Source organism: Elephas maximus, chromosome 5 (genome assembly GCF_024166365.1).
Source record: "Elephas maximus indicus isolate mEleMax1 chromosome 5, mEleMax1 primary haplotype, whole genome shotgun sequence".
NCBI lineage: Eukaryota > Metazoa > Chordata > Mammalia > Proboscidea > Elephantidae > Elephas > Elephas maximus.
Genome location: NC_064823.1, coordinates 54,354,328 through 54,371,199, shown reverse-complemented (window position 1 = coordinate 54,371,199; position 16,872 = coordinate 54,354,328). Strand labels below are relative to the sequence as shown.

The following is a 16,872-nucleotide window of genomic DNA, read 5'->3' as shown; positions in this document are numbered from 1 at the left end:
GCTTCTGGAGTAAATTACTTAATTTTCTGTACCTCAATGCATCCCTTGCTCTTCCCTGGTAGAAGGAGCTACTATTGTGAATTTGGTATTTATCATTCCATTGATGGATTTATACTTTTACTGTATATCATGTAACAAAAAACAGTATATAGTATTGTTTTTGTATATGACACCGTATTAAATACATCCTTCAGCAACTTGTTTGTTTCCCTTAACATTATGTGTGCGAGATTAGTGTTGAAACATGTAATTTATGTTCAGCTATTTTCATTGTTGTTATGAAAGAAAAAACAAAAAACAAAACCTGTTGCTGTCAAGTTGATTGGGACTCACAGTGACCTTATAGGACAGAGTAGAACTGCCCCATTAGGGTTTCCAAGACTGTAATCTTTACAGAAGCAGACTATCACATCTTTCTCCTGGGGAGCAGCTGGTGTGTTCCAACTGCCAACCCTTCAGTTAGCAGCCAGGTACTTAACCACTGTCCCACCAGGGAGCCATTGGTGTATAGTACTCCATTTGTTGTTACTACATAGCAGTTTATCCATTCTTGTCTTTATAGATTTTCCTGGTGTTTTCAATTGCTTGCTATCAATTACAAACAATGTTGCAATGAACATTCTAGCACTTGTTTCTTTGTATGCATGTGCAGTAGTTTCTTGTACACAGCTGGGAGCAGAATTGCTAGGTGGAAGGTATGCATCTCTTCAGCTCCACTAAAGGTATTGCCAATGTGCTCCCCCCAATTTTTTAAAATCAATATATACCCTTACAGTATATACAAGCTTACCTGAGTTTTTCACAAACATTGATGAGTAGACTTAGACAAAACTTGCATTTTCTAGATTGAGGTAGGTAGAGTGGGATTACCTTGTCACCTAGAAAGAAAGGCCACATGTTGGATCCTGTCTCAGTTGTTATTTTTAGTTTCTACAAGGTTAATCAGTGGAAAGCACATTTTTTTGTGTGTTTGGCAAAAAATATAGGTGACTACTACATTTTATTGTTCTGTGAGATTGCTGTTTCTCTCAAGTATTGCATTTACTGTCTTTTTTTTTTTTTTTTCCCTTCTGCTGGGCAATCAAACAACACATCTGTATTGATGACATCCAGTGAAAGGCCCTGAGACTCTGTTATCATTGCAGCTTTTTGCATTATGATTATTGTTTACTACATTTCCAAACACTCTGTGTGGAATAGAATATCCTTATATGACAGAATAGGTGAAAAATCATAGGCTAGATTTAAAGAGTAACCTATATCATTGCCATGTTTCACTATTTAGATTCAAATTCTACTTTTCCCATTTTTTACTCAATTTCAATTTGACTTCTAGAGGTACTATTTCTTCTCTGATGACCAAGGCCTAAACTGATAATTAACATTTATTCAGCACTTGGTATATGCCAAACACCGTTCTCATTGCTTACGTGTATAATCTCATTTAATTCTCAGAACTACCCTTTGAGTTGGGTGCTGTTATTATCCCCATTTTCACAGGCAGGAACCTGAGGAGAGTTACAGAAAAGTGGAAAAAACTGCCTAAGGCCACACAGTAACCGGCAGAGCTGGGACTAAAGAGACTACATTGGCCAGGCTCCTTTGTGGATTCAAAATTCTTGGGAGCAATTTATTTCTATGATCTTTGGAAAGACAATAAACATTAATATACCTCTAAATTTGAAGCATTCTCATTAAAGGAGAAATGAGCGATACAATTCATCCTGCTTGGCAAAGGAGGATTATATAACACATATTCCAGTATTTGATAGATCTATTATAAAATGTGAATAATTTCAGCCAGTGGCATGCTTCGTTTAGGTGCTACGTATAAAGCGATCCTATTTCTCAGATTTTATTAGACAGGTCTGATTTGAAATATTCTATCCAGTTGTTAGGCTGTGATAGATTGTGTTTCTCAGTTTTGCTTTGGAAAAGGTGGTCTTCCTGTGGTCTTCTAAAAGACCAACTATAGCATGCAAAACGAGGACAGTATCAGGAATTAACCCTGAATTATCCAGACAAACACATTTAATCAGAATTGGAAAATAAAATACCTGGTTTGAGGTTGATTACTCCTGGCCCAATAGTTTCTGCAATTCCTGCACCTTCCTGGCCAATGATCACTGTGAAAACACTCTCCTTAAATTTAGCATCGGTAGAATGGGAACAGTATGGCACAGGTCACTGGTGATTATCTACAAAGCAATCACTGACTTAAGTTGTGCTTCTGTAGTTATATGATTAGGATTTGCTGGGAAGATAATTTTATCTCAATGTCATTTTGAAACTTTACTGTATAACCTTCCTAGAACTCAATAAAACAATTATATTTTGAAAAGAAAAAAATAAAAATAGAGTAGATTCTTTCCCCCTTGTAATACACCATTATTTTCTACCTTTTATTATTGTTGTTGTGGGAAAATTAAAAAAAAAAAAAATTAGAATTGGCAGTTACTGTCTTCAGCTGAGGAAAAACCAAAGGCAACGGGGGAAGTTAAGCAGAATTTACTAGGAAGAAGAAATGGAGGGAACACAGGTAAAGTTGTTTCTAAGGGTCTGTCCAAATTTTGCTGGAGCTACATTAAATGAAATAGAGGTAATAGACCTTTTATAGTTAAAACAGAGATGCCAAATAAAGGACTGTCTAAATTAATTAGTAATGTGTCCCGGTATTCCGGAAGACTTTGTTCATGAGAATATCTTTTTCATTCTCATGTACAGACCCTTAATGTGGTGGTCCTAAGGAAAAATATAAACCAGGCCAGCCCTGGGAAAAATGGAGAAAGTGTCCAAGTTTGCTATCTGTTGTTTCTCACCACTCAGTGCAGTCTCTTCTTCCTGCTGACTTATTCCTGTCCTTTCCTCTGGGCACCCAGGGTCCTTAAGGGCAGCACTTTGGGTTTTCCCTCTCCTGTCTTTTGAACCAAATTATCTGTCTTCCTTTTAATAACACTTTCCAATAACTTCCAACTGGAAAAAGAAAAAAGAAAAAAAAAAAACCCTAACTAATTCTAATCCAAAGTAAATTCCTTTATCTGATTTCTAGGGTTAAAGATTAATGTCGAGGTAGTGCGATTAAATTTTAAACCCATTGTCAATCATTACTGATAAATAATTAATAATTTACCCCTCTTGGGGATAATGTCTATTTTTATCTGAACCTAAAAGATATAATTATACCCTACTGGAAACTCCAGGGCCTCTCGGTCACACCACATAAACGTGACCTGACAGAAGCCAAGGTCGTGCTGGACATCTTCTCTATCCCTGCCAGGGAAAGTCCCTACTCACCTGAACTCGAACTTCTAGAGACTTGAGGGGAACTACTTCAACTTCTTCAATGCAGAGGGGCTTCCCAGCTTCCCAGGCCATGGCTGCTTTGCACTTAATAACCTAAGGAGTAGCGGGGAGAGAAAGAGAAAGAAGAGAGCAAGAATGAGAGCAAGAATGAGAAAGATAGGTGAGGGGAGGGGAGGAGAGAGGAAAGAGACAAGAGAGGGAAGAGGAAAAAAGAGAAAGGAGAGAATATATCACTAAAAAAACTGAAAAGCATATTGATGCCATAATTTTAAGAAAATGACTTTATGGCTACTGTTGAGAATGTCATATATAATTATATTATTTTAAACACAAAGCATTTTAAATTGAAAATAAGTTAATTTCTATATTACTTAAAGAAATTACACTTTCTATTTTTGAAAAGAACAGTTGTATTAAAGTTTTAACTTAATACATTCAGTCCTTATTGACATGGTTAGGTTCCAAAGACCAGGTCATTATGCAAAAATTGGTGTTACGCAAAAATGGATGACCAAATCAGATCACAAAATGGAGGGTGACTACATCACTACATAACAGCCAAATTACATCATTACATAACTGGCAAACCACTGAGAATCATGGCCTAGGCAAGCTGACACATAAACTTAACCATCACAGCCAATGTTTCTCTCGCCTCACAACTTGGTGTTTCTTACTGCCAGACATGCTTTGCTAACATGCAAAATAGTCAGATAGTAGTTTTTTACTATTGTTATAAATGCAAATGTCAGATAACACGTTAGCCAGTAAGTGAGGAGTAGGTATAAAATGCCTTGATTTTTTCCCCTTCCACGATAAAGAGGAAACATTTATAGGGTTTGGACAGGATAGATGGCCAATGAGTATTTGTTGACAGAATGATTAGTTATCAGCTATGAATGCCTGAGTCCTTATTGCTAGACATAAATGGGTTTTATATCTTTGTCACTCATAGTTTTTGGACCAGTACTGTCAACGTCAGCTGGGAGCTTAGTAGAGATATAAGCTCCTCCCCAAATCTACTAATTCACAAAATGCATTTTAACAAGGTCCCCAGGTGAGTCACGTGCACATAAAAGTCGAGAAGTGAGGCTAACATAATTACTAAATTTATGACTACAGTAGAATATAACTCAAATAAAAATTTAGTTTCTGAGAATTTGGGTGGGAATACATGAAAAGAAATTAAACATTTAAGATTCTATAATCCTTATATTAATAGATTTTTTAAAGGCTTTTAACATTCTGTTTAAAAAATTTAAATGTAAGTAAATATTGAATAATGCAGGAAGCATCAAAAGAAGGTGGACAGACCACGACCAAGTGGGATTTATACCAGGTATGCAAGCCTGGTTTAATATTAGAAAAACCATTCATGTAATCCACCATATAAATAAAACAAAAGACAAAAACCACATGATCTTATCAATTGATGCAGAAAAGGCATTTGACAAAGTCCAACACCCATTTATGATAAAAACTCTCACCAAAATAAGAATTGAAGGAAAATTCCTCAACATAGTAAAGGGCATCTATACAAAGCCAACAGCCAACATCACTGTAAATGGAGAGAGCCTGAAAGCATTTCCCTTGAGAATGGGAACCAGACAAGGATGCCCTTTATCACCGCTCTTATTCAACATTGTGCTAGAGGTCCTAGCCAGAGCAATTATGCTAGACAAAGAAATAAAGGGCATCCGGATTGGCAAGGAGGAAGTAAAATTATCTCTATTTGCAGATGACATGATCTTATACACAGAAAACCCTAAGGAATCCTCCAGAAAACTACTGAAACTAATAGAAGAGTTTGGCAGTCTCAGGTTGTAAGATAAACATACAAAAATCACTAGGATTCCTCTACATCAACAGAAAGAACATCAAAGAGGAAATCACCAAATCCATACCATTCACAGTAGCCCCCAAGAAGATCAAATACTTAGGAATAAATCTTACCAAAGATGTAAAAGACCTATACAAAGAAAACTACAAAGTACTAGTGCAAGAAACTAAAAAGGACCTACTTAAGTGGAAAAACATACCTTGCTCATGGATAGGAAGACTTAACATAGTAAAAATGTCTATTCTACCAAAAGCCATCGATACATACAATGCACTTCCGATCCAAATTCCAATGACATTTTTTAATGTGATGGAGAAACAAATCACCAACTCCATATGGAAGGGAAAGAAGCCTCGGACAAGTAAAGCATTACTGAAAAAGAAGAAGAAAGTGGGAGGCCTCACTCTACCTGATTTTAGAAACTATTATACAGCCACAGTAGTCAAAACAGCCTGGTACTGGTACAACAACAGGCACGTAGACCAGTGGAACAGAATTGAGAACCCAGATATAAATCCATCCACATATGAGCAGCTGATATTTGACAAAGGCCCAGTGTCAGTTAATTGGGGAAAAGAGTCTTTTTAACAAATGGTGCTGGCATAACTGGATATCCATTTGCAAAAAAATGAAATAGGACCCATACCTCACACCAGGCACAAAAACTAACTCCAAGTGCATCAAAGACCTAAATATAAAGACTAAAATGATAGAGATCATGGAGGAAAAAATAGGGACAACGTTAGGAGCCTTAATACAAGGCATAAACAGAATACAAAACATTACCAAAAATGACGAAGAGAAACCAGATAACTGGGAGCTCCTAAAAATCAAACACCTATGCTCATCTAAAGACTTCACCAAAAGAGTCAAAAGACCACCTACAGATTGGGAAAGAATTTTCAGCTATGACATCTCCGACCAGCGCCTGATCTCTAAAATCTATATGATTCTGTCAAAACTCAACCACAAAAAGACAAATAACCTAATCAAGAAGTGGGCAAAGGATATGAACACGTACTTCACTAAAGAAGATATTCAGGCAGCTAACAGATACATGAGAAAATGCTCTCGATCATTAGCCATTAGAAAAATGCAAATTAAAACTACTATGAGATTCCATCTCACTCCAACAAGGCTGGCATTAATCCAAAAAACTCAAAATAATAAATGTTGGAGAGGCTGCGGAGAGATTGGAACTCTTATACACTGCTGGTGGGAATGTAAAGTGGTACAACCACTTTGGAAATCTATCTGGCATTTTCTTAAAAAGTTAGAAGTAGAACTACCATCCAACCCTGAAACCCCACTCCTGGGAATATACCTTAGAGAAATAAGAGCCTTCACACGAACAGATATATGCACACCCATGTTTATTGCAGCACTGTTTACAATAGCAAAAAGATGGAAGCAACCAAGGTGTCCATCAACAGACGAATGGTTAAATAAATTGTGGTATATTCACACAATGGAGTACTACGCATCGATAAAGAACAGTGATGAATCTGTGAAACATTTCATAACATGGAGGAACCTGGAAGGCATTATGCTGAGCGAAATTAGTCAGAGGCAAAAGGACAAATATTGTATAAGACCACTATTATAAGATCTTGAGAAATAGTACAAACTGAGAAGAACACATACTTTTGTGGTTAAGAGGGGGGGAGGAAGGGAGGGTGGGAGAGGGTTATTTACTGATTAGTTAGTAGATAAGAACTACTTTAGGTGAAGGGCAGGACAATACTCAATACACGGAAGGTCAGCTCAACTGGACTGGACCAAAAGCAAAGAAGTTTCCAGGATAAACCGAATGCTTCAAAGGTCAGCGGAGCAAGGGTGGGGGTTTGGGGACTATGGCTTAAGGGGACTTCTAAGTCAATCGGCAAAATAATTCTATTATGAAAACATTCTGCATCCCACTTTGAAGTGTGGTGTCTGGGGTCTTAAATGCTAACGAGCGGCCATCTAAGATGCATCAATTGATCTCAACCCACCTGGATCAAAGGAGAATGAAGAACACCAAGGTTACACGATAACTATGAGCCCAAGAGACAGAAAGGGCCACATGAACTAGAGACTTACATCATCCTGAGACCAGAAGAACTAGATAGTGTCCGGCCATAGCCAATGACTGCCCAGACAGGGAGCACAACAGAGAACCCCGGAGGGAGCAGGAGAACAGTGGGATGCAGACCCCAAATTCTCATAAAAAGACCAGACTTAATGGTCTGACTGAGACTAGAGGAATCCTGGTGGTCATGGTCCCCAAACCTTCTTTTGGTCCAGGACAGGAACCATTCCCAAAGACAACTCATCAGACATGGAAGGGACTGGACAATGGGTAGGAGAGAGATGCTGATTAAGAGCGAGCTACTTGTATCAGGTGGACACTTGAGACTGTGTTGGCATCTCCTGTCTGGAGGGGAGATAGGAGGGTAGAGAGGGTTAGAAACTGGCAAAATTGTCACGAAAGGAGAGACTGGAAGGGCTGACTCATTAGGGGGAGAATAAGTGGGAGTATGGAGTAAGGTGTATATAAGCTTATATGTCACAGAGTGACTTGATTTGTAAACCTTCACTTAAAGCTCAATAAAAATTATTAAAAAAAAAAAAAAAAAGAAGGGGGACAGAATACACAGAGTCATTGTACCAAAGAGATTCGGTTGGTGCTCAACCTTTTCAGGAGGTAGCAAATGATCAAGAACTGATGGTACTGAAAGAAGAAGCCCAAACTGCACTTATGGCATTGGTGAAAAACAAGTCTCCAGGAACTGACAGAATACAAATCGAGATGTTTCAATCGGGTGCAATCCTGGAAGCACTCACTAGTCTATGCCAAGAAATTTGGAAGACAGCTACCTGGCCAATAAACTGGAAATTTGGAAGACAGCTACCTGGCCAATAAACTTTCTCTGTGCCCATTCCAAAGGAAGGTGATTCAATATAATGTGGAAATCATTAATATCACATGCAAGGAAAATTTTACTGAAGATCATTCAAAAATGGTTGCAGCAATACATCAACAGGGAACTGCCAGAAGTTCAAGCCAGATTTAGAAAAGGATGTGGAATGAGGGTTATCGTTGTTGATGTCAGATGGATCATGAAAGCAGAGAATACCAGAAAGATATTCACCTGTGTTTTGTTGACCATGCAAAGGCATTTGACTGTGTGGATCATGACAAATAATGGATAACATTGTGATGAATGGAAATTCCAGAACACTTGATTGTGCTCATGTGGAACCTGTACTTAGACCAAAAGGCAGTCGTTCAAACAGAACACGGGGATACTGTATGGTTTAAAGTCAGGAAAGGTGTGTGTCAGAACTGTATTCTTTCACCATATTTATTCAATCTGTATGCTAAGCAAATAATCCGAGAAGCTGGACTATATGAAGAAGAATGTGGTGTAAAGATTGGTGGAAGACTCATTAACAACCTACGATATGCAGATGACACAGACTTGATTGCTCAAAGTGAAGAAGACTTGAAGCACTTACTGATGGAGTTCAAAGATTACAGCCTTCAGTATGGATTGCACCTCAATATAAAAAAAATGAAAATTCTCACAACTGGACCAATAAGCAACGTTATGATAAATGGAGAAAAGACTGACATTGTGAAGGATTTCATTTTACTTAGATCCACAATCAACTTGCATAGAAGGAGCAGGCAAAAAATCAAATGATGTATTGCATTGGGCAAATCTTCTGCAAAGGACCTCTTTAAAGTATGAAAAAGCAAAGATGTTACTTTGAAGACTAAAGTGTGCCTGACCCAAGCCATGGTATTTTCAATTGCCGCATATGCATGTGAAAGCTGGGCAATGAATAAGGAAGACTGAAGCAGAATTGATGCCTTTAAATTATGGTGTTGGCAAAGAATATTAAATATGCCATGAACTGCCAGAAGAAAGAACAAATCTGTCTTGGAGGAAGTACAGCCAGAATGCTCTTTGGAAGCATACTTTGGACATGTCATCAGGAGGGACCAGTCCCTGGAAAAGGACATCATACCTGATAAGGTTGAGGGTCAGAGAAAAAGAGGAAGACCCTCAATGAGGTGGATTGACACAGTGACTGCAACAGTGGGCTCAAACATAGCAAGGATTGTGAGAATGGCACAGAACCAGGCATTATTTCATTCATTGTTTCATTCTGTTGTACATAGGGTCACTATGAGTTGGACAGGCTCGATGGCACCTGTTATGGATTGAACTGGGTGTCCCTCAAAAATGTGTGTCAACTTGGCTAGGCCATGTTTCCAAGTATTGGGTGTTTGTCCAACATTTTGTAATCTAGTGTGATTGTCCTATATGTTGTAAATCTTAACCTCTACGATGTTCATGAGGCAGGATGCAATCTGCAGAATTAGGTTGTATCTTGGGTCAATTTCTTTTGAGATATAAAAGAGAGAAGCAACCAGAGAGGAGAGGCACCTTATTACCACCAAGTAAGAAAAGCCCGAAATGTAGCACATCCTTTGGGCCCAGGGTCCCGGCGCTGAGAAGCTCCTAAGCCAGGGAAATATTGATGACAAGGACCTTCCCCCAGAGCTGACAGAGAGAGAGAAAGCCTTACCCTGGAGCTGGTGCCCTGAATTCAGACTTCTAGCCTCCTAAACTTTGAAAGAATAAATTTCTGTTTGTTAAAGCCACCCATTTGTGGTATTTATGTTACAGCAGCTCTAGATAACTAAGACAGCATCTAATGACAACAACAACAACAACATAGCTCCACTTTTACAGGTGGAATTCCTGCTTTTAATTCGAGGCTCTCTCAGATATCAAATTAAACCTCTCCTGATTCCCTTATCTCCACATCATTTTCCCATTTTTTTGAGCATCCAGGTATGGTGGTATGTCTCTTACATCACCCATTCAATTCTATCTCATAATTTGAAAAGTTGTGTTCTTTTCTTGAATTTTCCTCTTTAAAATCTAATTTTGTATCCCCAAAAACATAAATTTTTAAAATAATTATTAACTAATTTTAATTTGAAACTACTCAGTGGTTTCATATATATTAGATGAATCCCCTTGAGGTATAGTACGCTGTTTCAAAGGTGCTACTATGTTCTTGGTTTATGTATGGAAGATCCTGCCCTCAGTCTAATGGGAAAAGCAGATCCAGCAATGCAATCTACAGAAATATGTATTCATGAATGTAACGATTTTAAATATGCGTTGAAGGAGGAATCACACTGGTGATTGGGAAATTGGTGAGGGAACAAGAGAAGAATTACTGTAAGTCGACCTAAAGCTTTATTAAAATAGCAGCATTATTTAAAAGAGCTGACACAAAATAGAGGGAAGACATAGTTTCTCTGGTAAATCTATCCAATAAATCTAGTAAATACAGCAAATCGAATTAAATCCCAAGTTTGGAAAAATACCTTATTAACTGCTTTAATTGTACTCATCTGTGTTTCTTCAATGTGATTTGTTGATCGGCCTAAAAATTCAATGAGCATGTTGCTCAATGATCTTTGGTTTCTTGGATTTTACAGAGCAAATATGCCTGAGGTAATGGTTTATAAAGACAAATCGATTTTATGCCAGTGAAAAGATACTGAATTCAGATACCAAAGTAACAATAACCAAGTTACAGAGCATTTGCTGGTGGCTGAAAGCACTTTCGCCATGAAAGGGTGGCCTTATCTGAGAGCAGTAAACCTGGCTAACAAAACGCACCTCCTGGACTGCTGTTTTCCTGATTCTCCTCTAGGAGGAGACAGGGATGAATTCACATTTGCTCTTACAGTCTCAGACCAATGTTGCTTTTATCAAGGCTGGATTAAGTCATGTGAGGGCCCTAAGCACTGATAGTCTGTCCCCTCTTCTGCTTACTCACACATTTGAATGGGATATGTGAGTTTATACACCTGTGTGTGTCTTAGCTACCCATTATATAACTTTTTTTTTGTTGTGATTTAGATGAAGGCTTACAGAGCAAATTAGTTTCTCATTAAACAATTAATACACATATTATCTTGTGACATTGGTTGTCAACCCCACGGTGTGTCAACGCTCTCCACTTGTCAAAGTTGTGTTCCCCATTCCCAACTTTCCTGTCCCCTCCTGCCTTCTCGTCTTAGCCCCTGGGTTGGTGTGCCCATTTAGTCTCGTTTTGTTTTATGGGCCTGTCTAATCTTTGGGTGAAGGGTGAACCTCAGGAGTTACCTCCGTACTGAGCTAAATGAGTGTCTGGGGGCCATATTCTTAGGGTTCTCCAGTCTTTGTCAGACCAGTAAATCTGGTCTTTTTTTTTGTGTGTGTGTGACGTAGCATTTTGTTCAACATTTTTCTCCCTCTCTGTCTGGAACCCTCTATTGTGATCCCTGCCAGAGCAGTTGGTGGTGGTAGCCAGTCACCATCTAGTTGTACTAGATTCAGCCTGGTGGAGGCTGTGGTAGTGGTGGTCCATTAATCCTTTGGACTAATCTTTCCCTTGTATCTTTGGTTTTCTTGTTTTTCCCTTGCAGGGCGAGACCAGTGGAGTATCTTAGATGGTTGCTTACAAGCTTTTAAGACGCCAGATGCTACTCATCAAAGTAGAATGTAGAACGTTTTCTTTATAAACTATGTTATGCCAATTGAGCTAGATGTCCCCTGAGACCATAGTCCCCAGCCCTCAGGCTAGTAGTTTGGTCCTTCAGAGAGTTTGGGTGTATCTAGGAAGCTTCAAAAATATGGAATGCTTCATGAATTTGTGTATTATTTCTTGTGCAGGGGCCGTGCTAATCTTCTCTGTATTGTTCCAATTTTAGTGTATGTGCTGCCGAAGCGAGCACAATGTAACTTCTTTTTAAATGTCACTATAATATTAGTGATTGGATGCAAAAGTGGCATGTGCCATTTTAGTGGGATGAGATGAAGTGGACTATGAAAGTTTTAGTGGATGTACAGTATTAAGATTTTTGCTATATACCACATTTTCTGGAAAAAGAAAAAAAGAAAATGTATCAGTGTACTTAGTTGTTTCAACAATCAGTGTGGAATTTTGGTGATCTCCCACAACGAAAAATTGCTTTTCACCAATTTTGGTTTAAACGACTCATAATTCAATTTTGATGTTTGTTTCATAATAAATACTATAATTATAAATGAACAAATGAAAAGATGTCATCAAAGAAAATGTAATTATAAGAAAACAAATATTACAACAAACTACTATATTTTATTTTTAGATAGATCTTTCATCTCTAATATGTTATAATTAAAACATTTCTTTATATTCTTTGCTCTTACAAATTTTTCAATGATTTTCTCACAATTAAGCTGCTAAACAATATCTACTTCCATATGTAATAAGGGTAATGAATCGAGTATTTCTTGAATTATTGTTGTACACCGATGGCTTTTGAGTCTCTTTAGGGATGAAAATGAGCAGTCTATTGTGCAGTTTGGGATCATTAAAGTTAGGAATATGCGTAAAGGAATTTCAACATTGGGAAATACACAACGTGTTTTATCTTCTATTACGGAATCATACATGCCTGCCTGAGTAAAAATTGTCTTTTCTGAATCTGTAAACTTAGTTCTCACGCACAAACGAAATAGTCACACTTCTCTGTAAAGGTTTGTATTTAAGTCATCAGGATAAGCCTGCACTAATTTTTTGGATGTTTTCATGCATTCTTCATCAGGTATATCTACATTGTTTAAGAAGGAAAATGTATTTGAAAGAACTTCATACACTTTTGTCCTTCTCAGCATGCAAGATTCAAGTGTATCAATGATATTGTAGTATGTGGTTACGTGAAATTGATCCCTGGCACTCAATACTTCAGGAGCACTTCTGTCATTTAGTTGTTTCCAATGCTTCTGTGACAGTGAATTGCTTGGTAATCAGTATCTGGCAGTATTTGTTTGCCTGTGTTTTCAAGTTTTTCAGAATCTTCTCTTAAATTATGTAAATACCCTGTTAATGACCACAGGAGACAGATGTCAATGAAGGTGTTGAAGCAGTAGGGGCTTCATAGCTTATACAACCTTGTGCGTGGGCACTCTCATGACCCTGCATGAACTTTCTTTCTGGCTGGTACATTCGCATCAGTGAAGCTGGTATCGATTTCATTTACTGCCCTGCCTTCCACTGCAGTGGTCACTGTCCTTGTGTCCTGTCTGCTTGGCATCTATGGGTTTTTGCTTTGGACAACTTGTGTCCCTGTTTTGTTGATGCCCTAAGCATGTGCTTACCTTGCTCATTGGGTAATCTGTCGGCGACTGTTATAGTTACAGTAGTTCCCCCGTCCATGGGGGATACGTTCCAAGACCCCCAGTGGATGCCTTAATCATGGATAAGTATCAAACCCTATATTTACTATGCTTTTTCCTATACATACATACCTATGATAAAGTTTCATTTACAAATTAGGCACAATAACAGATTAACAACAATAACCAATAATACAATAGAACAATTGTAACAATATACTGTAGTAAATGAGTTGAAGTGAGGTGAATGATGTAGGCATTGTGACTGCAGCGTTAGGCTACTATTTTTGGACTGCGGTTGACCGTGGATAACTGAAACCATGGAAAGCGAAACTGAGGATAAGGAGGGACTACTGTACTCTCAAAATGTTACAGTCTTTAAACTGTTTAATAAAAAAAAGATACATTTAATCAGAGATGGTTTGAGTTAGGACTGGGAAAGTTACCGTCTGAGATCCACGCTTTTTAAAGCTGTTGCATTTTGTTTTTTGATTTGGATAGTGAGTTGGAATACTTAGAACTTAGTCTGAATTACTGAGAAGGCTGGAAAATTGCATATTGCTGAAGATGATTACTCTTATTTACACTTTATGTAAGATTATACAATTCATCTCTTTAATGCATTTTTCAGGCTACAGGTTAATATATTTATATAGGATATCGTAGAGTTTCAAGAGCATATATAGTTTTATCTGGTGCATGATTTTGTTACTAACTTTAAAGTTCCAAAGGACAGAAGCTTTTTCTTTAGTTAGAGGTTAGTTTTGAGAAGAGGGATAACTAATTAAATTCATTAGTGATTGCACAGTATAATGCTAATTAGTTGATTTATAATAGATATACAGGTCCTGTCTGAAATACATGATTGACCCACTAGTTAATGGTGGGTCTATTTTTTTTTATTTATGAAAATTAGAGTTCATAGTTCAGATAATTCACTTGGCTATCAGGAAACCAAAAGAAAGTTGGTTTTTTTTTTTAGACAGTTGTCTTTTATTGTCAGTTGCTGTCAAGTTGGCTCTGACTCACGGCGACCTTGTGTGTAAGACAATGCCAGTACTGCGCCATCTTCCTGACTGTTGGCATTTTTTAGCCCATTGTCGTGGCTATTGCGTCAATCCGTCTCATCGAGGCTTTCCCTTGTTTTTGTTGGCCCTCTACTTTACTAAACATGATGACATCATCATGTTCATGTTTTTTAGACTCAGTGGAACTTAAATTGTTTAAGTTTTTTTGGGGGAAAAAAAAGACAGAAAACTCTGACTCATACTAGTTTAAGCAAGATTATTATCACTTTCTAGATTAGAATGGTTGTGGGTCTTCCATGTTGATTCTCCTGGGTGATATTTCTGCTACTTTGAACAGCAAGCACATCTGTTCCTTTTACTATCATACTGGCTTTATCATGTGTATACAAGGTACACACACCTGTTTCCCAAGGGTAAAAATTAATTCTTGAAGAATATATTGAGAAGAGACGGGGAGGATGCTTTAACTGTCTCATAACTAGTATGAGGTCACCACCCAACCTCCATGAGTCTGCCATTCTGCGTACGCTGAGCCAAGCACTCCCCTGGGCCAGCCAGAGCTCTAATAATGGAGCCACTTGACTCTTCAGCTGCAGTTCCCTAATTTCCAGAAAAGAGACTTTTTTAGTGCCCGTTCTAGTATGGACTCAAAAAGTACCTTTGTTCCCAGTTTCCATCTTAGGAAAAGGAAAGGAGAGGGGCTTATTTTCCTTAATAGACTGATTTTTATAATAGTGGTTATAGGGTTTTGCTTCTGTCCTAATGTATAATGGGAGAGGACCGTTGTGATCCATAGGGTTTTCACTGGCTGATTTTCTGAAGTTGATCACCGGGCCTTTCTACCTCCCTTATCTTAGTCTGAAAGCTCCACCGAAAACTGTTCAGCTTCATAGCCTCCACTGACAGATGAGTGGTGGTTGTACATGTTAAATTATTAGCTAAGGTAAAACTGTTGTAACTTGGTTTTATTTAGTGGGAAGAAATAAGTCTTCACTCAGTGCCTAGTGAATATTAGGCACTGTATGCAAATAATCTTTGCCACAACCTGTGAGGTAGGTATTATGTTCCCTATTCACAGGTAATGTAATATAATTAACCTGTTGATACTGTTCAGTTATTCATGAAGGGAACAGAGATTAGATTTGAGGCCTGTTTGACTACAAATTTTATGTTTTGTCTAGTCACTCTATTGCTTTTGAAAATTTTAGTTTATTTGATAATATTTGGGATTTGTAGCTTCCTTCTCTTGCCATACTTGCAATAGAAATTTGATCTCTAGAATATTATTAATTTTACTTTTTTCCCCTAAATTTTATTTATTTTGTTGCTGTTGTTAAGAATACACACAGCAAAAATTACTCTGTGTTCCTTTTACTTTTATCATTGTTAAGTTAATATGAACCATATAGAATTACAACTCTAGATCCTAGTTAAAATGCAGGGAAAAAGACTACTTTTTTCATGTTTAGATGAGTGCTTGTATGATAACAAGTCATAATTAAAAAAAAAATTTTTTTTTTAATAAAGTCATAATAGCATGTACTTATTTTAGCATCGGGAAATCAGGCAAATAGAATTCTTCCGTATTATTCAGATTTCAGTTTAAATGTAATTTCTTCAAGGTAGCCCTCCCTGAGTCTCTCAGGTGAGGGCCTTTGTGTTTCACTCTCAAAGCCCGCTGCACATTTCCTTCATAGTACTTTCAAATTTGGTGTTGCTTACTTGTATCTCTGTTTCATCTAGTGATTTCTTTTGGGGAAATATGGTGTTAAGGATTTAAATAAACTTACAGTAATTCTTTTACGTTGGCTTACAATTCAAGCTCTTCTAGGTGTATCACAGGTTGTAGCAGGGGAACATTCACGGAACGAACCTGAGGTTCTCTGAAGCAGGGTCAACATAATGGGATTTCCCTCAGGAGAAAACGAAGGTCAGAGATTTGAAGAGACCACAGAAAGAGACATTGAGTTGTTAAGCATTACATATATTTTATGGAATATTAATGAAATACAAAATGAGTAATCGTAGCCCGAGTATCTTCATATTCTGCTAATGTTAGAAGCAAAGCAAGTTTGCTGAACCAAATAATAAAAACTAAAAATCAGGGAATGTACCCAAAAAGACAAAAATTGCCATATTCTCTAAAAGGCTCAGCATGGATAAATACATTATATGTAGACCTTTTAGTACACACACATTGCTGTATCAGTAGCTATAGCTCAGTTCTGTATTTAAAACCTGCCTTCCAAACTAAAATAGGTCCAAGTTTTTATTTTTGTTCAGGGTAGCCAATTATCTTTTGTCTCTCAGCTCTAAACCTCCCTCTGCAGTCAGCTTTGCAGTGCTGGGACTCTGAACCATTTTGCTTTGCCAGCTGGTTCCATGGTAGACTCTGTCACTAGAGGGTGTGAGGGGGCATCTGGCAGGCCGGGGGAGGAAGCACGTGTTCTTTCCTGTTTATGCCCTGTAAGCTTTCTGTTTT

At 37.7% G+C, this 16,872-nt stretch overlaps 1 protein-coding gene and 1 non-coding gene across 2 annotated transcripts in view; both read right to left on the bottom strand.

The window, feature by feature from the left end:
- Window positions 1-13,402, bottom strand: part of LOC126077546 (all-trans-retinol dehydrogenase [NAD(+)] ADH4-like) — a 56,125-nt gene extending 42,723 nt beyond the window's left edge. The window contains 6 exon segments of the mRNA XM_049887069.1: window positions 791-878; window positions 2,058-2,171; window positions 2,174-2,198; window positions 3,295-3,396; window positions 10,539-10,597; window positions 13,345-13,402. Coding sequence (XP_049743026.1) covers window positions 791-878; window positions 2,058-2,171; window positions 2,174-2,198; window positions 3,295-3,396; window positions 10,539-10,597; window positions 13,345-13,402 — 446 coding nt within the window.
- LOC126077601 (U6 spliceosomal RNA) lies at window positions 11,829-11,936 on the bottom strand. The gene has a single exon (XR_007517777.1). It is a non-coding gene; the product is annotated as a U6 spliceosomal RNA (small nuclear RNA).
- Window positions 13,403-16,872: the final 3,470 nt, after the last annotated feature.